The sequence below is a fragment of the Megalops cyprinoides genome, chromosome 6 (assembly GCF_013368585.1).
Source record: "Megalops cyprinoides isolate fMegCyp1 chromosome 6, fMegCyp1.pri, whole genome shotgun sequence".
Classification (NCBI taxonomy): Eukaryota; Metazoa; Chordata; class Actinopteri; order Elopiformes; family Megalopidae; genus Megalops; species Megalops cyprinoides.
Genome location: NC_050588.1, coordinates 15,594,343 through 15,621,493, shown reverse-complemented (window position 1 = coordinate 15,621,493; position 27,151 = coordinate 15,594,343). Strand labels below are relative to the sequence as shown.

General features: G+C 41.8%; 1 protein-coding gene across 1 annotated transcript; it reads left to right on the top strand.

The window, feature by feature from the left end:
* The first annotated feature begins 2,499 nt into the window (after positions 1 to 2,499).
* On the top strand, positions 2,500 to 26,711 carry ppm1j (protein phosphatase, Mg2+/Mn2+ dependent, 1J). The gene is made up of 10 exons (XM_036532229.1): positions 2,500 to 2,863; positions 12,950 to 13,064; positions 17,907 to 18,233; positions 19,299 to 19,411; positions 20,462 to 20,546; positions 21,159 to 21,277; positions 21,777 to 21,840; positions 22,580 to 22,687; positions 23,232 to 23,383; positions 24,466 to 26,711. The coding sequence occupies exons 1-10, from the start codon at positions 2,613 to 2,615 to the stop codon at positions 24,611 to 24,613; spliced, it is 1,482 nt and encodes a 493-aa protein (XP_036388122.1). The 5' UTR covers positions 2,500 to 2,612; the 3' UTR covers positions 24,614 to 26,711.
* Positions 26,712 to 27,151: the final 440 nt, after the last annotated feature.

The following is a 27,151-nucleotide window of genomic DNA, read 5'->3' as shown; positions in this document are numbered from 1 at the left end:
TCAGACTGATCATTTAAAATTTTCTATGCATAGAGGGAGCAGGAAACCATATGATCTTGTGGGTTAAATTATTAACGTGCAGATTATTTATTTTCATTTCTAACTCACTAGAGAGAACCAAAGGTACACCAAAGGCACATTGTGGTTTCGGAAAAGAAGCTGTCTTGAAGCTCACCTCCAACAGTATCAGTGCGAGACAGTATTGACTTTGTCCCCTTGCATACCCTCTGTTATTAAATCTATATATCAGAGGAGAAAGGGTCGCCCTTTCTGTACGTCACGAATTGTTGTCTCGAAACAGTACAGGCAGCGTTTCATTCGCCCGCGCGTATTTTTCCAACATGAATAATTCATAGAAAGCTGCGAGATAAGAGACAAGTGTAATCTCGAAAGTAATAAACGTTCATGAATATTAATAATGCGTGTGCGAAGCAACAGTGTTTAGAGGATGCAGGTGTTTAATGCAACAAATAGATTCGCTGAGAATAATCTCGATGGGCTAATAGCCGCAGGAAATTTTAACAATGAATTTTGAAATTGTGCCGTCAGTTTTTGAAGTTAGAAAAGCACGTTCACTGAGCCCCGTTCCACAGCAAGTTTTGTTCCCAGGTGAGTTTTATCGGGGACACAAGGACACTTGTTATAAGATATAGCATTCGGTTTTGACCCGTCATGTTTCTTTTCCTCTTCTAGGAGTTCGAATTTGCCTACTTTTGAAACCCGTAGACGAGAAAAGTATTTTTAATGATAATACTTACGGGTGTTGTTGATGCCTGTGATTGATAAAGTCAGAATCGGTTGACCATAGGTACGATAACGATAAAATACGATGAAATCAAGACAGTGGGACGGACAAAGGCACTGAGTACGTAAAGCTTCAACAAAATAAGGATTTGTTCCCCCTGGTAATAATTATCAATCCTTACGCCTTCCGTCACTGGTTCTTTTCTCTTTTCTTTTCAGATTCAATCTGCACACCCATGTGTTGGGAGACCAACCCTGTACATACATATGGACTGAAAGAGATATGCGTGTTTTCTGATACCTGATATCTGAAAAGGTAGAAATAACGCTCTCAAAATTAACTATTATAGAAGGACGATCAAGGAAGATCATTCCTGCAAATAAGTGGCGCAATATACTGTAATATATTCCTATTCAGATCCAAAGGAGGGCATAAGTGCTCATAATTTGTACGGTTCATGGGACAGTGGTAACTTTCTGAAACATGGCACTAGATGGCAGGCTTTAACCTTAAATCAAAGCGCCATTCAAGCACAATCATTGCGCCTTAGAGACATAGGTACTCATTCATTGTTTTCTCTTCAAGTAACTGCAATGGTTTGATTTAAAAAAAAAAAAAAAAAAACTCAACACAATAAACAAATGAAACTCTAATTGAATCACTAGACTGATCACGGACCAATGTCCATTATGTTGTTCTCATGTTGAGTTTACGAGTTACGAATGATGAATTGCATGGCAATTTACGCAGGAGGCCTGCTTCAGAATATGAGTGAAATGCGGATGTAGCAATATCTGATATGATGCCATTGCCGAAGTAAAACACAAATAGACTACAATGGCTAGTGTTTCACCCTTCAATGAATGCTGAAGCAATAAATAACTGACATTGTTGTGCAGCCTGTCTTGATCCATCTGTAGCCAATAAGACTCTGGTCAATCACTGCTCAAACATCATGCTCTGTCAAACCTCTATCCTATTTTAGGCCTATATACGGTATTGTTTTAGTTGAAGTAAGATATGTCTTTTCAGATTATTCATGAAGTAACTATTTCCTCATTTCAGGTACCTACGTCACTCAAAGCAGTAAGATTTTAATTGCGTCGTATACTGAATTCATATTTTAATTGTTCTTTCCAATCTGGAGGTTATATTTTTATACGTAACACAGGCATAGCTTTAAGAGTATAACAAAGGAAACTAGGAAATAAAATTAAGATACAGTTACATTCAAACTTTGCGGTTAGTTCATTGAACTAATACGGCTATACTGTACAGCTATTAATTAGGCTAATCAAAATAAAAATATATAATATAGTAATAATGGTAGAACTGTGTGTACCCACAATAGTTTGTTTGTAAAGGTCAAATATGTTTAAGAGGATTTCAAATGAGTTATTCTGCACAACAGAAATACAGTAAGACATACCGAGTTAGCACTGCAACAGAAAACGATATATATCCATGTACAGTAATAAATTCACAAATGCATGGTATTCTGCGTATGACGTTTACTATTACACCCATACCAGGTATTTAGTTGTACATATATCAGATGCACAATATCACTAAATCCAGCTTTAATGAATAGCTAAAAGCAAATAATAAGCTATTGATAAAACACACTGACGCACATTTTCTGTTCTCACAAATACAACGTTTGGAGCGACTCTGACGACATACTGTGCTAGGAGAGCGTTTTTTTTTTTTTTCTAGAAGAGGAAAACGTTGTCTGTCAAACGTCACATGGGGTCAGGAGCGATCGCTTCCTGCATTGCTCTTCGTCTCGGGTAGTTTATTTAGTTCTCGCCGAAGTATTAATGTATGAATCGCGCAGGAAGCCTCAGATTCGTTTCATTGTAGCAGAATGATCAGTAAAGTGAAAAATGCAATGTCCACGCTGGTCGGCGGCATGATACCGCACGGCCACCACCAGCATGGGTCAGGCAACGCACAGAACAGCGGTTCGGACGGTCTACCTCCTCGGTTCGCGTACTCTCGCCCGGAGTTCTTGGACCTTACCCCGGAGCTACTGCAGTATTCGACAGAGCATGCATCGAGACCGGTGCTCACATTGAAACGGGACAGTCGGCTACCCTGGCGGACAGGATACGCAGAGTGAGTTGCGGTATAAAAATATTCATTTCTACGTGGATACGAATTCATAAAACGTATCTGGTCTTTGCTGCATTCGCTGCTATGACGGCATGCGCTTATGGCAGCGTGTTGCATTTTGTTTACCTCGAATAGCGCAGTGTATCTTATTTTGCTTTGAAATTATAATTCCGAAAATACGGATGCTGTGCAACGCAGTTGGCAGGGGTCTAATGTCTGGAGCGCAGAGCCTGTGATTGCTCATTCGGTGGACGTAAACGTCTGTGTTCTTCTGTATAATTTCAGCATATTTCACGTTTGGAAACAGGGGGCCATTGTTTTCACCAGACCGGTGTAAACATACGTCTGAAAGTTTAACGCATGACCAGATGTGCAGGTTGCTGTCGTGGGGTTACATTCATTGCGAATGCTTGAATGTCGTACCCTTGTAGTGGTGCGACGATGACGTCCGTAGTCAGTAATCAAACGCTGCGACTCCGACCCGTGCAGCTTGCTGCTTGGGTGTATATACGCAGTAAAGCTAAACAATAAAAATAACAGCAATCCAACGAAAGGCGGAAAGAATCAAGGATATTAACTTGTACTGGTATTACAAATGGTCACTATCACAATGGGTACACCCTAAAAGGACCATGTCATAACTTTTGTCGTATATCGCTAGTCATACTAGTTGATGTGTGTACAACACATTTTCCTTATTATGCTTGATGATTCAGCTATGTATTTAAAGCAAAAGGCTCACTAAGGAACAGATAGTACAAGTCAGTTTAAATACGCTTTGAACTTCCTGCTTATCAACACACTCAATCCATTATAACCTTTAATAATAATGATGAATGAATATCTTGTACCTGCATTGACTTCATTTTGTTCAACTTGAATTTGTAACATTGTGGAGTAAATGTAAATAACATACTTAACCATTTTCCTTTTTTTCATTGCTATCTATTATTGATATCCATATGAAATCGTCCGAGTCATATGTGCAAAGCTCCTTTCCACGCAGTACTACTGCTTCGTGGCCCAACTGCCACGCCACTGCATGTGAAAAAAGGCTAACAACACTTTCATGCGGTTTGAGTTACTTTAAGCAGTTTATTATTCATATTATAGGCTTTGAATAATTTAGAAGATGGACATTTCTGATTGGAGAGCACTATAGGAAAATCCCAGAGGTAGAAGGGAGAGACGGAAGGAGACAGGAGCTCAGTATTCTGTCTCCATTAACACAGAGATAGTTTTTTTCATTATTCGAAATGCATATTCTTAGGCAAAGCCATGGTAAAGAGATCAGCATCAATGTACTGTATGTAAATGTTCAGACGCCTAACTTTGTCTGCAAGTGTTAGCTTCACCGTGAAGGTAATCACTGAACACAAGTCAGCTTTTTGGATGAAATGGTGGCCATATCTCTGTGTTTGAAACCATGTTCTGTTCCCTGGCTGAGCTCCTGGAGGCATGCATGTGGTGTAGTTCCAAACCCAAGGGTGGAGCACAAATTCATCCTCCGCGGCGAGTTTCAGATTTCATATTTTAGATCCAACGCATGCGGTAATGGTAAAGGACCAGACATGGGATTTGATGTCTGTATGTAAAGTTCCTATTTCACCCTTGTGTTTAAAGTGTATGGTACATCTTTATGCTGGCGTAAGACATGAGCAGCATTGTCTTTGCATGTCAGGTTTCTTTCTCAGAGCTCTGTATTCAATAGGCCTCTCCCTCACAGCGAGGAACAGCATCCCAGCAAGAGCAAAAGAAGTTCTCTTCTGTGCTGTTAGGAGTGTAGCAATCCTTTAACTCCACATACATGGTCACAGAGTTAGCAAACTGACGGAGGTGTGGGGAATGGCGGAGTTCTGACAGCCAGTCACTGCTACAGAGTCAATTCTAATCATAGGAACATTAAAATAAGCACTTCCTCCAGAGTGTAGCTCCAGGGCAGTGTTTTTACAGCCGTGTTGGCAGAAAAGCTGACAGGCAACAGGTCTCGTAAACCAGGGCTGGGAATCAGGAACCGGGTCAGGAAAAATACATGGCAGTGTTTACGGGTGGAGGGGAACAGCTGTCATTTAAAGAGCAGAGGGCCACAGTGAATCAGCTAAACATCATTCATCTTTAATGAGAAAGCAAGTGATCCATGAAAAATGTTGCACTTGCCACCGGAAGGCCTTTATGCTGCAGTGTATTTTCATTGCGGACGAGTTCTGGGTTGGTCTCATTTTTTGATCAATAAAACTGTATGAGCAGCCTCTTATGGACCGCACACCCACTGGTCCTGATGGACCTTAGGATCTCAGAATGTTTCATTTCCCTCTGAGGTACAAAGGGTCTGCCGCTTTCTGAGAGGCAGAGATCTAGCAGATTGGCTGAAGACACAGAGTCAGTGCTGGGTCGTGGGGACAAGGCACGTGGTTGGATGGTTTGGTCAATCGACTGTCCAGGACAATCGAGAGAATCTACATTGGCCTGAAGGCTGTTCTCAAATCGAGCAGTCAGGTTGTCTGTGCTGTGCATTCCAGAATAAAGCTACTTTCTTTATGAAGGCTCTGTAGTCAGAATTCAAAACATTTCCATCCAAGCGATGTCACCGATCAGCAGGGGCATAAATAGAGGAAGAGACATTTTTCTTGCCATGCACAAATGGCTTCATTTGAAGCTGCCTGCGTGAATATTAGAGCTGAAAATATTGCATTCTGCACAAATTATGCTCACCTTGGATGCCAAAGCTCCATGCTTTATGTGAGCATAGACCAAGGCCAACTGATTAATGGCTGCACTGTATTCTGTAAAATACTACCAGATGTAGTATTCATGCAGCCCTAGATGCTGAAGCAAGGGAAATGTGACCTGGTCTTATAGAACCATAGGCTTAGAGGATTTCAGACAGATTTCAGACAGATCAATTGCTAATGATATTTCAGCTTTTGTTAAAAAGATGCCCTCTGAGATAACTTTATGGTATGTGCAAGAAAATATCAAAAATTCATTGTCAACTTCTGATTTCACATAAGCACAAATGCTTGTTGGCTCATAAATGTACATCAGAGAGTTTATTTGTTATATTTGCTACAAAACATAAGATCTAAGTAATGGTATGTCCTGGTAATTCTAGGTCTATGTAATGGTGTATAGTTTGTCATTTGCAAGGTTTTTCACATTTGTACTGTATTTGTATTTTATATGTTATATTCCTGTATTTGTATTGTCATATTCCACAGATTGTCAATGGTCTGGAGAACTCAGTATGTTTTCATCTCTTGACATGTATTTACAACCTTAACACTTTGTACAATGAATTGAATAATTAATGAATTATTCTAATATTGATTATGGTTATGGTTTCATACCATATATGTGTCATATGTATTGGTTTGATTCTCCACCACAGCACTGCTGTTGTACCACTTATACAAGGTACTTAACCTAGAATTTCCTAAGTAAATATCCAGCTATATAACTGGATAACATGTTATAATTGTAACCTATGTAAGGTGCTCTGCTAAGCAACTACATGTGAACAATAAATCAGGCATTCATGTTCCTCTCCTGACAGCAAGGTCAGAATACAGGATTATGAAGTTGTTGAAGCCTTAATACAGCAAAACAGTAATCACAGTTACGTAACGTTAACATTTTGCAGGAACATCCGCATGGCGTAATCTTTCCTTGTACATTCTGCATTGGCCTTTAGGACATCGCAGTTCTGGAATGACACTCAGCATAGGCTACCTGCAGCCTGAGGCATAATTAAATTTGTGCGATGAGGACAGATTCTGCTGCCTGGCTGATTCTGTAAAAAAAAAGGGAGCTTTGTGAGCGGCAAGCGTGGTGAGCACACTCTGCTACACCGGTGAGAAAATCAATAGCTGAAGTCATCTGCGGGTCGTACCATTATTCCAACCCCCCCAAGCCCAGAGGAAAGATTGGAAAAGTGCTGAGTCATGCAGGGAGGTGCAGACTGAGTCAGAGGAGATGTGGAGTTTCAGGGACAGTGCAGTGAGGAGACATGGGAGTCTGTCACATCTCATTCTCAAGCACATGCCTTCATCTAGGAGCTGTTAAGGGGCTCTCCATTGGTATGCTGTCACTCTGCCCTGTATCATGTTATTTAAATACTCTACAGAGTACATTAATCAGGGCTATATTGCAGAGCTGTAAACACAAGTAAGTTTGCAATGGAATCTGTGACTAAGTCCTTCCTCACAACGCAGTGGATAAATCTGGAAACTGGAGGAAAACTGTATTACTGGACTGAAGGAATTTACTGCAGAACGGTAGAGGACAGTATGTGCACAGCAAGTTCAAAGGATATGTGTATGTGCAAAAAAGTCTTCTCTGATAAATCTATTAGCAGTGCTGAACACTGGAAGAAAAGTAATTTTGGACTGCTGCACTGCTGTAAAACTGTATATATATATATATATATATATATATATATATATATATATATATATATATATATATATATATAGATAGTCTCGCTTGTTGTTTGTTTGCTTGGTGTGTGACTAAGATTGTGCATGATAAGGAAATCAGAATGAAAACCACCCACTGCACACCCCAGATTAGGTCTCTCTTATTTTTCATTTTTTCCAAAGCTTTATGATCTTTTTTTTTGTTTGTTTTGGTTTCTTTTTGCAAGAAACTATGTAAACTTTTTTGAATAACCTTTCACCATGATTTACTCTATCTGATCTTCCTCACTGTGTGAGTTTGTGTTTGATGTGAAAATCATTATGAGTGACTGTTGTCAGTGGTTCATATGGCATATGGAATGCTCAATTGTTTTGAAACACTACTGCTTCTCCACCTGGGGAGCAATGAAGCAGGTTGTGTTCCGCTGGGTCGGAATGTGCTTCCTCGCTCATCGACCCTCTGTCGTGCGTGAGGCTGTGTGCCCGTCTGCTGCAGTCAGCAGATTCACCGCGGGACCCGGTGTGACGTGTGCGTGCCGGAGAGCAGGGTGACCCAGAGCCATCTGGAGCCACCTGGTCCCAGTCCAGGCAGTGTCGCTAGGATTTGCCTGTGATGTCACTGGGCATTCAGCTCCCCAAGCTTTTCTGAATGAGCTTTCTCTGTTTACCACTTTTCATTGTTGCGAATCAGGTGAAAGCATTCTACCTGAACTGATGAGTCATCTATAGGAAACTGGCTGAAAATAGCACAGGTGTGCATACCGGGCGATCCGTCTTTAGAGGACAATTTGTACTTGTGTGTTTTTTTAAATATATACTTTGACAAAGCAGCTCACCATATCAAAACATCAATAACATGATTTTCCAATCATGCTGGTTTCCTGCTCAATAGAAGGCCACAATAATAACTGAATCTCAACCCTTCCCTGCTCCTGGCACATAGTCCCTGAAGCCCCAGTCACAGCCATTCTACCTAAATGTGTGACAATAATAAGGAAGTCACAGTCACGAATATGTAGCGTCATCACACAGTCTCTGTGAGATTGAAGTGACAGGCCTGAACGAGCTCTCTCCAAACTCCACTGTTAACTTTGATCAAGGCACATTCATGTGTAGACCTGCGGCTTGCGAAAGGCTAGACTTTTTCACGTTTTTACAGTGTATCAGGTCTAATTGCATAAATCAGTGGTATGAACAAGCTGTCTCTTGCCTTGTGTTGGCATGTCCGTAGTTCCTCTTTCATGTACCATTTGTTTCCTTAAAAAATGGTGCTCCAGCAACACAGCTCACCTGACAACCTGTAATTTATATCAGAGCATCCATATCAAAACCATTCACGTCTTCCCTCTCCCAATCACGGCAGTTACACTGGAGTTGCCGTGGAGGAGTGTATGCTAGGCCCAAAGGTTTGACCTCAAAGACCTTGGCTCTCCACATTCAGCCCATTCTTGAGCGCTGCAATCAGTTACTGTATGCCTCTGCTGGCTCAATTAGCCGTAACGTGATATGGGTTTCTGGTACAGCCTACTGCTCAGTAGTTAAACCCTGACTGTAGGTCAGAAACCCTCAGTGCACATGAAGTGTGATGAGCTGTGGATTCTGGATTGGATTGGATTCGATGATTGCTGGTTTCAAACCCAGGTGGGGCTGCTCTTGCACGCTTGGCCAAAACACTTTACTTCAATTCTTGTAGCAAAAATCCCACTGCGTAAGTTTATAATGTGCCTGGTGTTACACTGAAAAAAGCAAGTTAACAATGCAGACATAAGCAGTGGCATTCTAGTTCTTTTGTGGTGAATAAATCCAGGCCATTTGAGCTGTATCTCAATTATACAGTGAACGTGTGCAATGTGAGCCTGAAATTGAAGCATAGTTACAGTAAGCCACCATATAAGGCTGTCCAGGCGCAGATTCATGAGCTTCCCTCCTGTAATAATATCGTGCAGTTCACAAGGCAGGGCCTAACAGGAAACCTCGAGGGCATCAGACACAGGAAGTGATGTCGCCAAGAGGGAGGAGACTGTTGCAATGTGGGGTGAATGCTCGCTACCAAGTAACTGCTCTGTGGTCAAATTGCACTCACAGACGGCTACCACATGCACGCTTTCACTCACAAACACAGACACATACACATACATACACACACTCATGCTCACACACAAACACACACATACACATAAACACAAACTAGATTTTCAGATAATGGTTTCCTGCTGTGCAGTCAAACAGACATCAGTTTTCAATCAGACCTAAATTTGGGAAAAGGGCAAATAGTACTAAGCAAACAGAATTTTGATATTTACTTTTTTGAATTATTTTTGAGTGGTTTTGAGAGCATCCTTTAACATATGAAAAATTAGCAGGGGCCCTTTATGAAAAAGAAATGTGTCTCTGATAGTAAATTAAAAATAGAAATCATTAAAATGATGAATCTAAGGAATAAATGTTAAATGTGGAAAACATAAACTGCATTTCTCAGAAAATACATTGATTATTTCCATGTACCCCCACATATTGCATAATAGAATATGTAATATAAATATCGATTCCACCATGTTTGCATAGGATTTTCAACATGGAAGTGCCCACGTGATGTATTTTGATGTAATATGTTGCTTATATTCTGGATACCTCGTTTAGCTGACGTATTTTTTGCATGAGAAGTTATGGTGTTAGAACTATGCGGCAGTGGCCGTCCTGTTCTTTGTAGAGCCGTTTGAGGTTGCAGAAGAGGAAATGGGTAACTTGAGGGTTCCTCTTCTGAAACCCCCTCTGAAGAGGTTGCAGGTCTCTCAAACTAGCAGATTCCCGTTTCATGAAAGACTTCTTTCAGTCACATGCCTGCTTGCTTCTCCAACTGTTGCCCTGAGAATCAGGCGCGTCACAGCTGAGAACCAGACATTGCCGTTGTTTCATTTTTATTTTGTTTTTTTCAGCTTCCTGTCAGGTGGAAAAGTTGTTGAATTTGAACAGGGCTTACTTCTTGAGGTCACACTGTAGTCAGTGTCAGCCATTTTTAATGGAACTCTCCCCACCGAACAGGACGAATGTAGTTTTCAAAGTTTTATTCAGGTATTATCTGATGTTATCTGGAACACATAGGACAAAGTAAATTTTATTTTGCTGCAGTGATACTAACCATTAGGTTAATTTGAACCTTTTAATTCAGCTGGGTGTGTTACCAAGATATATTCTATATTCATCTCAGAGTCTCGGCTACAACATTTTACCCTGTCATGTTGCAATGTTACAGTGACATTGTGAGAATAGTATTGTATGTGCTGGGAAGGTTCACCACAGACACAGCTTCCTTGTCAGTCCCAAGCAGGAAATATAGCCCAGTAAACTGAGAGATCAATGGCCCACATACCAGATGTGGTTTGTGAATAGAATCTACATACCTTTCTCTCACAAATATCTCAGAAATGATGTAGCCCTAGTCCTTCACCACAGCTTAATAAGAGACACATAACTCATGCAAGTGTTTGGTTGCAAGCTGCTATGCTTCTAGCAGTTAATCTGCCATGACAGTTCAAGCTAAGTGTCTTTTTCTTCCCATAGGAATGTTCTCTAGGAGGATGGGTGCAGTACTAGGATGATGCAATTCTGCCTTACACTTTGGCATACATTCTAATGAATTGTAATGCTCTACAAGCACATTTGACTTTGAGCATTACTCCCCATGGTGCATCAAGGGTTCACATGTCATAGCTTACTCACCAAACAGTGTACTATTACTCTATCCACTACAAAAGAGTCATCAGTAACAAGCTGTTCGCTGGCCTAATGCTTGCAGGCTGTATAGTCTGGTCTTAACGACCAGCTACTTTTCATTTTTTCCATGTCATTAGCACTAATGCACCCCCCTCCCCCAGGGCCAGCTTACTGCTCTCAGATGATTAGAATGTAGATGGCTTTTTTATAATCCAGATTTGGATGCTGTTGCTTTTTCTACTTCATGGTAGAGTGGGTCAAATTTCAGAGCTGCTGTCAGACTGTTCATTAAAACAAGGAGAATTTTAACCCAATAATGATTCCAATCTTAACAGGTGCTAAGCAGGCATTTTCTAGCGGCTTCAGCTATTTTTCTTTTTTTTTGCCATCTAGTGGTGAACAAAGGTACTGTAGGCTTTTCAGGGAGCCACTGAGAGGGTCAATCAGACTTACTACCTTACTAATTTTAGTGTTGTTTAGTCACAGCAAAATCTGTGTTGTGGCTGTTGTTATGTTGGTATTATCCCACAACATAGTGACATCACAGAAATGTAGTGCCAGATGTGGTTTAATGGGTGTCTGTTGTTCCTTGGTTTCTCTGCAAAACTGCTCCAACACTCTAGTCTAGCCCTTTGTGGTTCTCCATCATTTGGGTAAAAACCCTGTCACACCATAACTCTAACAGTAATGATATTTCATGATAGTGTAATAAAAAAAGTAACAGCACTGTAACTGTAACACAGTCATGCCACAGAATGTTATCACACACCTGTCTGATTGGTTATGTTTACGCAAATTTTAATGGACTGAACACTATATTGTAAAAATTCTCAGAAAGCAATCTCAGGGACAGCTAGTATTACATTTGATAGTTAGTAGTATTCATGTTGTATTTTATAGCAATATATACTAATACTGTATATAATATTGTCATATTTTGCATTATCTTTATCATGTGTGTATCATTACTGGTGTTTGTTTTCTTCCATTCTAAATTACTTGCTACAGTTTGAACTTACGTAGCTCATATGTGGATCAACTATTCTGTGAATTTTCAGTCAGATCTCAAAAGGATATTGCAACAAACCTGAATCTCTTTGGCTGCTGCAGCTGTGATGGTGATGTCATATGTCTGGGAGCTGGGTGCTGACTGCAGCGGTTGCGCAGTGAAGGTCCATTTCTGTGAAAATCACAGACCAGGGCAGCACTGTTCCCACGTTAGTCAGAGAAGGCACAACCACAAACACCATGAGGAAAGACGGCAGCAGGAACCGATGGGAAAAGCAGAAAAGCACTCTGAAAAAAATACATTCATCTTACTGTAATGTAACTGGGGACTGAAATTCATTTTCAATTTTCTGGAAAAAAATGGCCCGTTATCTGTCTGGACATGCACCTTAGGAGGGGTATTTGGTTGGAGGTGCTGGTCACACAGGCAAAGACAGGACCCCTTACAAGGCAGGGCTGTAAATGCTGGTCTGTCCAACCACTTTCACTGGGTTTTATTTTCTCATTTAACAACTGTAAGTGCCTTTCAAGGGCCATTGTGCTTGAAATGACTACCAATTTCAGAAAATGTCACACCAGAGAAAGGAACATGCATTCAAGCACCAGCAAGTAACTGCAGGGAGTGAGGGTCCCTACCAAAGCAGTATTTCCCACAGAAAAGTGTCTTATTAAGCTGGTAGGCTGTGTAGATGTTATGTGTCAGGTGGGGGTGTGGGGGGGGTTGGGGTGTTTGAGGAGGGTGTTGTCAGTCTCTTGTCTGTTTGGCTCAAATTTGTGCCTTTGTAAGGCATTTATTTCATTGCAGAAATGTAACTACATACAGCACTTTCTCATTTTACCTCTCTAAAATATCCTTGTAGGGAAAGGGAAATTCCTGTATGTTATGTGGTTCATTAGCAAACAGAGTCCCAAGGACTTTATGACTATGTCCCCTGGTCCTCCACCCCAACAGAGTCATCAATGCGGGAAAGAGCATGCTGAACGAAGACCAGGCCAGCTGTGAGCTGCTGTATGTGAAGAAGATCAGCGGCAAGCAGCGCAACTCCACCCTGCTGGAGGACAATGGGGTAAGAGAGCAGGTCTGGCCTAAAGACTGCCACTGTCCTGTCCAGACTCCAGAGGAGATAGGTCCTTCATGTAGCTAAAGTGAGGCAAAGTTCCCCATCCCCTTCTCAGAACATTCAAGCCCTACCACCTCATGATTGAGCCTAGGGTTAAGTTGGAGACTGCAGTTTGCTGTGTTTCACATTAGGTTGGAGCCCCATTTAGTCATTTAATGAACTTGCCAGCAAGCATCCGCCTGCAAAGTGACAAAACCAAATGTCAGGTCACGTGTAGTGGCTTAATATTTTTTTTCTCTTATCCTAGCATGCCATTTTAATGGACGAGTAAGCAATCAGAAATGACCCCTGTTTCATAACATGGATTTTTGCCAAAATGCTTGCTGTTAATTAGTTTGTGGCCTGTTTTCACAGATCTTTTCATCACATTGGTCAGTTCAGATGTTCAGCTGTGCAGTACATGGCTATTGTGTAATTCAGTGATATTTATAGTAAGAACCTCTAATCTCTGAGTCCTGCTCACAGTTCTATGTGTGTTCTGCATATCTCTTGTTTAATGTATATGATATAAATATATATGCCAATGCACTATTTGTATTGCATATTTAAATATGTCAGTTGTGTAAGCCTTCATAATCAAAAGTGGTTTTCTGCAAAACCCTAGTAAAACACATAATATTGAATAAAGCAAAATTAAAGGGTAATTTCACAGGAAACCTAAAATTAGATATTGTAATGTAAGCAGTCTCCATGTCCTTCCAGAAGATTTTCATGGTCTGACATCAGCACAGCATGTCCCCTCTCTAATGCAAGAGTGACGAATGGGCACTTGATTTTTGAACCGCCTGCAGCATGACAGGTTTTTTTATAGTCTCCATATATGCCTGGTAAGGATACACACATGACTGCCCTGAAACATTTGCTGTTGTTAAATGTTGTTATCACTTCAGATCTCAGTTAAAATGGAGTGCACTGCTAAAACTGATAAGGAATGGAACTATGGAAATAAAATGAACATGTGGAAAATACAAATTATACATAATAAGACACAAACCAGCTCAGAATATAGACTACACCAACTATATGACTATGCATCTTAACATTTAGAGTCTGTATTTACATGCTTAAATGGTAAAGAACTGTTTGTTAACATGATTTGGTAACCATGATTTGCACCTGCAGTTTGCACAATCCACAGAGAAAGGGAGAACTGCAGGAATGCATTCTGGGCTTTAGCTAGGGTTTCCTTAAACATCAAAGCAAATGAAGAGCTTTTGAATGTACTGGCTACAGTAAAGGTACAGAACAACACTGAATTTAAAATTTAGGGTGACTTCACTCTTTAAAGTGTCATACATGAGTGAATAGTGGACTCCTGTGAAGAGAAGATTCGTGTACCCTCTTCTGAGAGTCATCACCACGCTCTCTGTGACACCACAGAGGGATTAACTGATAAAGATGTAAGAATGGGGCGTGATCAAGCTTTTCCAGGGCGCCAGCCGTATTATGTGGCATCGCACTTGACCAGATTATCACTTCAGATTATCATCTTTGTGTTGCTAAACATCTGTTAGATGTGCTGGAACCGGCGTGAGGAGGGCTGCGGAGTCTGGTGGGGGGGTGTAATCCCAGGGTGGTTCTTTACCCTGAAAAACAATGCTATAGTAATGGTCACAGTTACGAGTCAAGATCACAGTCAATATGCAGATTGTGCTGAAAGTTGATTAAGATTGGGGGGCTTGTCATTCTTCTGTAAAGATCCTCGTTGAAAAACAGCTTTGGGGCTTTTCCTTCAACAGCACGCGCTCCCAGCTGGACAATGCCAGCGCCTCACTCCTGAGCCAAATCTGTAATCCTGCTCTGTATTTACACTGTACAGTCGATACCACAGTGACCCCTCTCCGCCCCTCCTCTCCTCCCCCCTCCCGTGCCCGCTCCATCCTTAAATCAATTACATCATCCATTAATACGCCGCTCTGGTTTTAGCCCAGTGACAGGCGGACAGATGTTCCTCTGCCGTAAGAGCCTGCTGCTCTGTGTCACCAGGACCCAGGAACGCCTTGACCGAGCCCAGCCGGCTGGCCCCTCCCATTCCCTGGTTCGGGTGCCGTTCTGCGCATCTGTGTGGAAGGAGGCCTCGGGGCCACATTGAAATCTCTAGTGGAAATCTTGTTAGCGGCCTCACTTGCACAACGTAATGGTGCCTTAAAAAACCCACTCAGCGTGTGCTTTGTATCAGGGGGTTGCATCCTTATCTAAATCAGTTCCTCTGCAGCTGACAGGCGCAGCTGGGGATTGAAAAGGCCGCTTCAAAGCGCCCTCTTGTGACTCACAAAGGCCGTGCATGAAAGGAGATACTTATCTCACTCACTCTTTAGTATGTGTATGACAATGGATCAATCCCGAAGCAACAACACAGGAGATCTCTCTCATTCTGTTATACCCACCCGCCTCCCAGTCCAAAAAAGAATATACATCTGGGTTTGGATGACCTTGAACCACCTTCAATTTTATCAAGATTCAGGAACACATGCAAGCACACACATGCACACACACACACACACACACACACACACACATTGTATAAATGTGTGTATGATCAAGTCTTGGAAAAGAGCTGCCATTTTAAAAGAAAGATCATTGCCGTTGACAGGTTACAGTCCCTTCCCATCATGAAGTGACACAGTACAGAGAAACAGAATTTCGCAGTACAAAACTGCCACACAACATCTAGCACATAACATCTCTGTTTTATAGATGCTCACATGCACACAGTCTAAAGTTTCAGTGACTCTATTCATCCCTCCTGTCTGTGAAAATGGGTGTTCATCATCCCCAGTCCCAGATAGACATATTCTGATTGACTGTCCTCTGAGCCTCAATTAGCCTCAACCATTCTACCCTTAAGGGGGTGTCTAATGCCAGTGAGAAAGTCCATATGCTGTCTAAGACCAGCAGTGCTGTGCCCTACCGGCGTGTGTCTCTTCTCACAGGGACTCGCCTCCCCTTCCAGCCACTGCGGTGTATGCCTGACGGTTTGCTTTATCTGTGTGCTATTAAACTTTGAAGAATAAAATTAAGCAGGTCACATTTTCTTGGTACTTGCATAACGCATTCATTAGCTCATTTATTTCAATGACAGCCAGAGTCATAACTCTGAAGAAGTAAGGAATGAAATCATGCTTTTGTCCATGCAGTGGAAGTTCAGGGCAGGCAAGCAGTGCTGGAAAACCCTGACTCCTCAGACCGCAGGCCTAAGGAAATCATTACATTACATTACATTGCATGCATTTAGCAGATGCTTTTACCCAGTCCAACTTCCACTACAATAGAACATAAGTGTATCCATTCAAGTTAAATGAGCAACAGTGTCAAACAAGGCTAACGACACTCCCAGACCAGTGAGTGTGAGCATAACACATGCAGTACATGATCAAGGCCTACAAGCCAGCCAGGGTGCTGCGTTCTGCTACCTCGGGTCGCCTCTGTGTCCCAAAATACAAGGGCAGCATCTCTCGAACCCGCCCCTTCTCAGTACTGGCTCCATACTGGTGGAATGAACTTCCTGCCGAGATTCGGACAACAGACTCCCTGGCCACGTTCAAGAGAAAAATGAAAACTCATGTTTTCAAGCTGTATCTCTAGTCTACCTTCCCCTCTATCTCTATCCATCCTATCTATCCCTAATTTTTTTAAAAAGCACTAGTTTAGCACTTAACTCAGTATCTTACTGACCTCTTGTAATACTTCATGATAACTACACTTAGTGATGCACTTATTTGGAAGTCACTCTGGGTAATAGTGTCTGCTAAATGATGTAATGTAATGTAATAACACCATTCAACCCCTACCACAAGTTAACTCGTGCAATCTGACTAGGCAACAGAAGCCAAGTATACTACGATCAGTGGCGGGCGGGTGAGCTGGAAACAGGGGAAGCCCGAACATTACCTGTAAATCTATCATTACTTTCAACCTGTTCCCCTTTATCCTCCTTGATTAACAATAAAACAAATAATTCACAGTATAATTGACACCAATCGCGTGAATAGAGTAAATGATTATGCTCGCGAAACAGCGCAGATTGTCTGTAGTTTGTGTGCTTGCGAAAGCTGCAGCGTGAGATTGTTTAATTAACAAGGATGGCATTTATCGATTTAAATTACGTTAAATGCTCATGACACATCACAACTTTTGTGAGGTCTGTGTTCTAAACGTTATTGTTCATTGCGCTCAACCTAATAAAAGTTTATTCTCAGTAAGTTAAATCGCTTTAACTAAATTTAGCTCCGTTTTGTCATTTGAATTTTGTAACACAAGAAAGCTATAATGTGAAACATTTAAGAGAAAGCTTTGGGATTACTTGACACTTAATTATTCAAATTGCCATCCTTATTAATTACACAATCTCATGCTGTAGCTTTCGCAATAGCACACAGATTTCAGACATTCTGCGGAGTTTCGCGAGCATAACCATTTATTCTAATTACGGGATTGGTGTCAATTACTCTGTGAATTATTTGTTTTATTGTTAATCAAGGAGGATAAAGGGGAACAGGTTGAAAGCAATGACAGATTTAAAGGTAATGTTCGGTCTTCCCCTGTTTCCAGCTCACGCGCCGTCACTGACTACGATACATCAGTCACTAGAACACAGAATCCAAAATACATCACAATACTACACATCAATACTACTGCACAATCAAAGCGTATTGTGTTTCGGCATAGTTCCTGACAGCTGAGATGGCGCTGAGAGAATCACTGGCTCCAGTTCCAAGGTTTCCAGGTGTCAGGACACAGGGGCGCGCGTTAGCCGCTTGAGTGAGAGGGCATGTGTTCCCCTTCCAGGACGGCACCGGGATCCCGCTGCACTTCTGGGGCGTGTTCGACGGGCACGCGGGCTCCGGCGCCGCCATCATGGCCTCCAAGCTCCTGCACCGGCTGATCCGCGACCGGCTGAGCGACATCGCCCACCTGCTGGAGAACCCCGACGCCGCACCGCCCATCTGCCTCACCAAGAACGGCAGCCCGTACCAGCTGGAGGTGAAGAAGGGGGCGGCCGTCGAGGAAGACCCCGACTCGCCTGTGGACCCGGCGGCGCGCTTCCACATGGAGAAGGTGATCAGCCTGGAGAGCCTGGTGATGGGAACCATCGAAAATGCCTTCAAGCAAATGGTAACCGCTCGTCACGACACATGAGCTCTGTGTTTCTGCATTACACTACATACATGTAATGTAATGTAATGTAATGTACATAATTATATAATGTTTCTAGGGATTGTTGCATTTGTTGCACAATTGTTCTGGCATTGGAATGTTTTTGTGGGGTCCCAGGATCAAGCGTTTGAATAACCAAACTCCACGTTTTCTACACCAAGACTCTATACAAAACTCCCTGTCTTTGAATGATGCTACGAAGACATCTGGATTCACTCACAAGGAAAATGAATGATATCAAATGATTATCTGTTTTGTTGTATCTCGTCTTCTTAGTCATTTCCTCATGAATGCTGACTAGAAGTCATACAATTTTCTTCACTTTTTGTTAATTAGCAAGCATTTGAATATTAAGTCATCAATCTGTGCTTTCATGGTCCAATAGTCAAATAATCGAATGTCCAGTCTCCTAAATCGTTTCCAAATCAGTACCTGTGTTTTTATGCCTAGAAGTTGTTCCCACACCTTTCCAGTATTTTGCAGATCACTTGGGAGACCATGATGGAGCACATAATAACAGACTTTACTATTTAAAGTAACTTGAGAGCTTTATAATCAGCAAATGTGCCTCATAAGCATGTTGTTCCACTTACTCTCTTGTCTTCATCAGTTTCTGAGCAGTTAAGGACTCTGTAGTAGTGATAAGAGACCTGCACTTAAAATCAAAACATGACTGGTTTGAATCCCAGGTTGAACACTGCTGTGGTGCCCACAAGCAAGTAATTTTAATTGCTTCAGTAAAAGATCCAACTATATAAATAATGATACACCAAATATAAGCTAGTGAAACCATATCTATGGTCTCATCATCTTCAAAGAAATCTACAGATCTGTTTCTTATTTGGCCTTCCTAAATGTGGTTTACAGAGCATCAGATGATTAAAGTGCAGAATACCAGTACTCAGCAAGCAAGCAGAGATCATAGCCAATCGTGTGACAACCACAAGGGGCAAAGCCAGATGGGAAGTTCTTATTAACCAATCATCACAGAACTGTGTTTCCTGCTCTGTCTGCTTTTGGTAGGATGATCTCATAGAGAAGGAGAAGGCCTCCTACAGCATTTCTGGGGGGTGCTGTGCCCTGGCTGCAGTTAATCTAATGGGGAAACTCTATGTGGCTAATGCAGGAGACAGCAGGTAAGAGACCCGCCCACCTTCACCTGGGTGCACCATTACAACAGCTTTCAAGACACACTGAAAAATGAATCTCAAGGAAAGTGCTTAATTAGATGTTACCAAGCCCAATGCATATTGAGTCGACAGCAAAGTGCTATTGTCCAACCAGAAACTTTCTCTAGGGTTTTATTTTGTCATTCAAGCAATATTTAGGCCTTTAAAAACAGAAAACGATGACAATAAAATCTCTTGGCCTTAACCAAACAGGCTTGTCCATGATGTAAATGTAAATTGTTAAAAGACTGTACTGTACTGTCTGTCTATGATCATCATATCGCCCTCTACTGCCCAATGTTTTTACTGCAGCACCACTCATATATGGTGCTAAGGGCACTTTCACACCAAATATTGTTTTAAGTGTATTTTGGGTCATTTGGAGTCATTTGTGAAACCCATGCAGACCTTGACCTTTATTAATGGTTTTGGATCATTTGAACTAAGCTTTGTTCACTTGTGATTCTGGTCCTCCAAAATCACAGAGACGATTGTGAAAATGGACACATTCTGGAACAACCAAAAACAAATCACTTGAAAAGGGCACCAGACCTTGGTCAGATGAAGTGACATTTATGCTTTTACTTCAGCTGCCTGCCTGGTGTGTTTTGCTTGATTCTAAAGGGACAGTGTCTACCACTAGTAGACATAGCAAATTTTTCACAGTGCTCTGTTTCTGTTGCAGTTAAGTGGTGAAAACCCCAGATAACACAGGGAAAGCAAGAGCACACCATGTACAGTACACAGCGTCTGTGTTCTGCTTAATGCCCACATATTCTCCGGAATACTTCTGCTGCAGGTAAAAGGCAAGAGAAACAAAAGTGCAGCAAAGAAGTAGCATAGAGAAGTGAAACCATCTGAAACTCAGTTCTGACCCAAGCCTTGTGTTTGTTTGAAAATACGTGGCGAATCAGCTTCAAGTGAACTTTTTGGGGAATTTCCCTCAGTGCCCTGAAGTGTCCCAGCAACATCAGCCTGAGCTGTCTGTCCTCATTGGCCCCTTGTCTGTCCCCACAGAGCCATCATCATCCGTAATGACGAGGTCATCCCCATGTCCAGCGAGTTCACGCCCGAGTCAGAAAGACAGCGCCTGCAGTATCTTGTAAGGGCAGAAGGGAAGAATGTGGTTTTTAACATGCACAGTCCTGCTGTCGAACGCAGACGCTTCTGCTAGCACTGGGGCAACAGTGTAGCATAGTGGTAAGAAGCAGGACTCATAAAGGTTGACAGGTTGAAAGGTTGACTCATAAAGGTTGCCAGTTTGAGTCCCTGCTGGGACGCTGCTGCTGCTGTTGTACCCTTGGGCAGGGTTCTTATCCCAAAACTGCCTCCATAAATATCTAGCTGTATAAATGGGTAACGTAAAAAACTGTAACCCATGTAAGTCGCTCTAGATAAGAGCGTCTGCTAAATGCCAGTAACGTTATGTAATGGTTTGGCCTGCTGTTCAGTGAAGATTTAAAAGACTCACCAGAGGGAAATGACTGTAATGTTGCCCCAGTTTATAAAACACACGTAACACTGCTTACCCAGCAGTGACTCCTCTTTAGTTTGTATGGAAAAGTAATGATTCATGATTTTTCATCCAATCTTACCAGAATCTTAAGTGAAGCTCTGAATCATCTGTTTGGAAGAAGCAGTTTGTAAAGTTCCTGGTGTGCGTGTTGACATTAACCGAAATTCGCACCCCTGCTGTGTGTGAATGTCCCTCCAGGGCTTCCTTAGACCAGAGCTCCTGGGGAATGAATTCACACACATTGAGTTCCCACGCAGGATCCAGCACAAGGAGCTGGGAAAGAAGATGCTCTTCAGGGATCACACCATGGCCGGCTGGTAAGCACGCCCCAGTTTGTGCACTCTGATTGTAGAGGGTGCATTCATGTTTGTATGTGCACTGTGTGTGTATGTGCATGTGTGGTGTGCGTGCATGTTCTGTGGGTGTATGTATGCGTGCACGCGTGCTTGTTTGCCCATGCGCATCTTTGCATGTTTGTGCAAAGACACATTTGCGAGCACTTTTATGCATGTGTGTGTGTGTTTGTGTGTGCATGCATGCTTCCTTTTTTGGGATGCTATGTACATTTTGATGTTATTAAAGATTATTATTGTAAAACAGCATGTATCCATCCTTTGCATGGTAAGGTGTCATGTAATTACTAATAGTTTTTTTGAAATTTGTCTGTCTGTCAGAAGGGCGTAGTCCACTTCCCCTCACCCTTCCCCATAAACTGATGTGGGCCACAGTGTTTTATTCTGAAAAAAGAGCTAAAGCTGATTCCACCTTCCGTGATGTCTCTAGGTTTCTTTCATCATTAAATGTCTTCTATTCCAGGGCTTACAAGACGATTGTAGAAGAGGACCTCAAGTTCCCTTTGATATATGGAGAAGGCAAAAAAGTACCTTTATTTAATGCATTTCATCCCTATCAATTACCTCACTGTATAATTGTAAAGAGGTCATAGACGTAATTTACTTATCAATGCTTTTAAAAGAGGATTAAATGTGAAGTGCCATGTCATTAGTTCCATGCCACCACTGGTGGCAGTGCTAAAGCCCAGAGAGCAAAACAAAATTGGTGAATATCACAGCTTCCATGATATCTTCATATTTGGCTGTACAGCAATGGAAATATTAAGCGGGTTACACTATTTTGAGTTTCGCTCATAATTGTCTTCCTTGGAAATGTGAATAATGTCATATTTAGTTAATGAGTAGGTTGAGCAAGTAATTAAGACAAGAAGTTGGAGCAGATCTGAGCTACACTGCTGGCTAGGTCAGAAAGGAAAGCTAAGAAAGAAAGCCCTGTCAAACTGATACTTTGGCAAAGATGGACATGTGCAGCCATGAAGAGCCACAGGATATAATGAGTCTCATTCTGCTAACAGCTCATAATTGTTTCATTGGAGTTCTTATATGGAAAGGAAGCCAGCTCACCCAGGGTTTTTTCAATGTGAGCCAGATGCTAACTGAAAGAAGATTTTAGAATCATACAATCTTTTTTCTTGTGAAGGGATTGGGGCTAATCCTTTATGAGTGGATTTTGTAGGAGGAGTCAGATCATAAGGACAGCAAGCACTAACCTGCAAGTGACTAATCACTGTGTGTGTCTGTGCGTGTGTGTGTGTCCGTGTCCAGGCTCGGGTGATGGCCACAATTGGAGTGACACGAGGCCTAGGGGACCATGACCTGAAGGTGTACAACTCCAACATCCACATCAAGCCCTTCCTCTCCTGCTGCCCAGAGGTGAGCCCGCAGCACAGGAAGTGCCGATGACCACCTTATGGGACCACCACCTCTGACATCATTAACTCTTCTAGAGCCCTGTGTGGAACCAGGAATTAACACATGACAGTACTCTCTAGCATTTACGCAGCTTTGCTGAAAGAAATAGATCCTTCTGGCTTGCGAGGCTCCGCTATACTACTCACTTTGGGTTGTCACGTCACCAGAACTGATGTCTGATGAGAGAGGTATATTGCACAGATGTTTCTCTGAGTGACCTCAAAGGTTTGCCATTCAACATGTTTTATCACAACAGTGTGACCATCGCTGCAGTTCCTCTCATTCATTGACCAGGCAGATGCAGTTAATGTTCAATAATCTCTTCAGCCGTCATCTTTGCTGCATCTCATGTGAATAGAAAATCACTGACAAAGATCATGATGTTCTGATGAATATTTGCCATGTATTTTTTAGGGCACTTGATTACTGCTCATATTTGTTTTACTAACCTACTACCTCACCCCCATCTTGCCCCCATCTCATTCCCATCCCTCTTCCCCGACAGGTGAAAGTATACAACTTGGAGGATTACAAGCACGGCCCTGATGATGTCATGGTCATGGGCACAGATGGACTGTGGGATGTCACCACTGACAGGGAGGTGGCTGATGCGGTAACAGGCTTCCTGTCATGCTGTGAGCCAAACGACCCCATGAGGTAAGTCTCCAGCTGGCCAGCTTCTAATGTAGGCGAGTCAACCTTGGTTTCTGTGGGTCAAAGGTTCTCAAAATGTTGTACAGTTTGTTTTGATAACTAATCAATATTATGCTTTTAATCCTTGTTATTACAATATGCAGTGAGGCATTTGAATTGGTCATTCATATTGCACACATAAATTTGTATGTGTTGCCGGCAAAGTAATTACCAGAGTGAAATGGCAGAAAATTATGTTGCATGGCATGTTTTGTAAGTGGGTCTAATTTTTGTCTGGCAGAAAGTTCGCAGTGAAACATCTGAAACTATGAAAGCTGACACAGTCATTTAATGTAATTATATACTGCTCTGATACTCTGTCAGTATTATAGATAATACTCTAAAAATATCCTTAATTCTGTCAAAGACAGGCAACTGCCAATTTGTGATTTAATCACATCATGAAAATTAGAATGATGGTTTGAATTATGAAGTAACTGACTGTGGTAATTTCCATGTCAGTTTTTTGTGAAATGAGTCAGCATAAATTAATCTGTTACAATTTAGCAGTTCTGAGGATAAAGCCATTAGTTACTGTTATATTAGTGTCCATCAGGGATCAGAAGATGGTGCAAATTAATAAGTGTTCATATTTGTATGATTAGATCAGTTAGTGATACACATGATATTATTGTTGGAAAGTAGGTTATTTACAGACCATAAAGTTGCATGATTTATATACTGTATATAGGGAACAGCTAGAAAGCCTGAAGAATAGAGACCCACTCATCAATATGACCACTAGATGTCGCAATTTATGTAGTTACCACTCATCCAGCACAAGACACACTGCTATGCAGCTAGCATAGTATGGGGAGTCAGATAGTACAGGAAACAACCACTTCAGAAAGAAATGCGCATACTGTGATGCTCTGTTTAATTAAGCATTCAGGAGCTAGGCATATCTTCATTTACTAAACACAGTGGTCTGACCTGACAAAAAAATCAAGTTATAACAAGGGTTCTGGACACAAATTTTAATGTGGAAAGTTAATGGGTGGTTCTTCTGCACCTGTCTTGCCTCTCTCTTGTCTCCATCAATACAGGTACACACTGGCTGCCCAGGACCTGCTAATGAGGTCACGGGGAGTCCTGAAGGAGCGTGGGTGGCGCCTGCCAAACGACCGGCTAGGCTCTGGGGATGACATCACGGTATTCGTGATCCCCCTGGCGGGACAGAAGCTGGAGACATGACAAGCCCTGTCGGCTGGATCAGAGTCTGAGGACCCCTCTGCAACACAACCCAGGCCCCTCCCCTGTCCCTCCCTCTCCTCCCCCCCACCTTCTCCCCCAGCCTGTGGGGTGAGGGGGGATAATATCATTCTCCAAGGGATGCCTCAAATGAGAGCGTCCCACTTACCATCCACCAGATCCCCAGCCTCATCGTGTTGTTACTCCTGTTGCAGGCGCTAGATGATATCATTTCTCCATCCATGCACGTCATTTTCGCTATTCCTGCTTGGTGCATTCATTTGCCATGAGAAATCTCTGAACTTTCCAGCCCTCAGTCTTTCTGATTCAGCTGTCAGTCACTGGATTGTGCCAGTAGTCCAGTATAATACAGGGGAATTCCACACAAAGTGGTGCCTGCCAGGACTTCCCAGCATGCAGTGCAGGTTCCCTTTTATGACATCATGACCAGAGTTGTATTCATGGGTTTTTGTGCCTCACCTCTTGCATTTCTGAAAATGGTAACCAGAACCAGATTGATGGTTTGAGGGCCAAGGGAGTCCAATTCCCAGGTGAGACATATGTGTAAAACCAGAATGGTGTTAAGTATTTGGACAAGATACTTAAACTGAATTGGTTCTGTAACAACTACCCAGTGTGTCAATGGATCTGATAGTAAGAAAGATCAAGAAAGAGAGAAAGCTGTATAATCTAAGCACTTTAAGACACCTTGGAGAAGTCCATCTCTCAAAGAAAATGATGAAGAGTGTTTCCTTTCTTTTCTGCCTTGAGATGTTGTCACAGAATGTTAATCTTGTTTGGGGGATTTCAGTATTCATTTCTGAAGTATGCATTAGCAGTGAGTACACCGTCCAAATACAAACTGATCAGATAAATGGACATCACCTCTCGCAGAGAGTAAGAATCCTCTTGCCCAAATGATTACATGCAACAGCAAATTATTGTATTGCCTGTTCATATTGAAAAAAATGAAAGCCCAATGACAGGTGGTGATTGCAGGGAATGTCCCTTTAGGAATATAAACATGTAATGCAAACAGCAAAACCATTCATTTAGATTAGATTTTCACAGTCTATTTAAATAAATACCAAGAATCACCTGTGTTAAAGATATACAGGTAAATATAGTAGGGATAGGCATTGTAACCCTCCAAACATATTTTTGTAGCCTGGTAGACAAACTTAACTTTTTTGGCAATAAAGAATGCCACAGCCAAAATTCACTCAGCATTATCAGCTAATTAGCAACCTGCCCACACAAATAAACTGAAGCCTCTGTGTATCTAGGGCCTGCATTAGCCAATGTTTTCTCATCAAAGGGTGATGATTAATGAGGATAAACACTGTTCATCCTTCCCAGTTTTAAGGCAGATTCATGTTTTTTTTCCCACTCTAATGGCAATGGTGACTAAAGCACATTCTAAGAAGTTAAGTCACCTAATACAGTAGAAGCACTCACAAGTACAATTTGTTGCCACGAAAACCATGGTCACGTGATTACACACGCAGCGTCTGGAGCATTACAATGGCAACATGCTTCTCTGAATAGCAATCGCAGTTGTAGCGATTGGCGTGGCACTGTAGCATCCGCAAGCAGAACTGCCCAGCCAGACACTTTCATTGTGTAACGTGGCACATTTTGCCTGTGGCCACTTTGAACATTTTATCAATATGCTCATCAGTCTGGACCAAGGTCTGCTTCAGTGTGGACATGCTGCGGCCCTCTATCGTTTGCTTTTCAGTAAGGTAAAGGTTAACTTTCGGATGGAACAGCATTGTAACATGCCACAAACGGCTGCCTTACCGTGCTTGAGGTATGAAGATGTTGTTTGTGGCAAGGCCTGTATCTGTCATGATTTTATTCTTGCAGAGAGGAGACTAGGCATCCCTTTAAAATGTGATTGTGTGTTTCCTCTTGCTGTTTTATTTTTCTGTGCTCTTCATTTTCAGGGAGACTAACCATTGCATTTGAAAACAAATTTGTTTCATGGCTGCATCATTCGTTTGACAGGTGTCACGAGCATTGTGTATCTGTACAGTGTAAATTTTTAGCAAATTATAATTTGATATTTAACTATCAGACCTGTAGCATATACAGTGTGTAGCGGAAAAGAAAATTAAAAATCTTTTTGACAAAAAATGTTTTTGTTACTGTGAAGCTGTGAACAGTCAGGCCTCTGTGTAATTCATGTCTATCTATTTACAGTTTTAAAAGAGGATTACAATTACAATTTTCTTCTGACTATTTTGATTTTGGTGGGTACAGGATTGAAAATTTTATTAGTGATAAATTAAGGCTGTTTCCATTTCGGCTAATGTACATATACTACAGCATGCAAACCACATAACATTTCCCAACATGAGATATATTCATGAACAATCTTTTTTTTTAATTGCTCGATTCATCATTGCTGGCTTTATGATGTAGCCAATGACCAAGATCTAAGATATCACTCATCTGCTGCACATGGTGATGAACTTTGATTGGCTCTTTCATAATGAGATGAAAATTAAGTTTCAAGATGAGAACAAGATGTTCAGC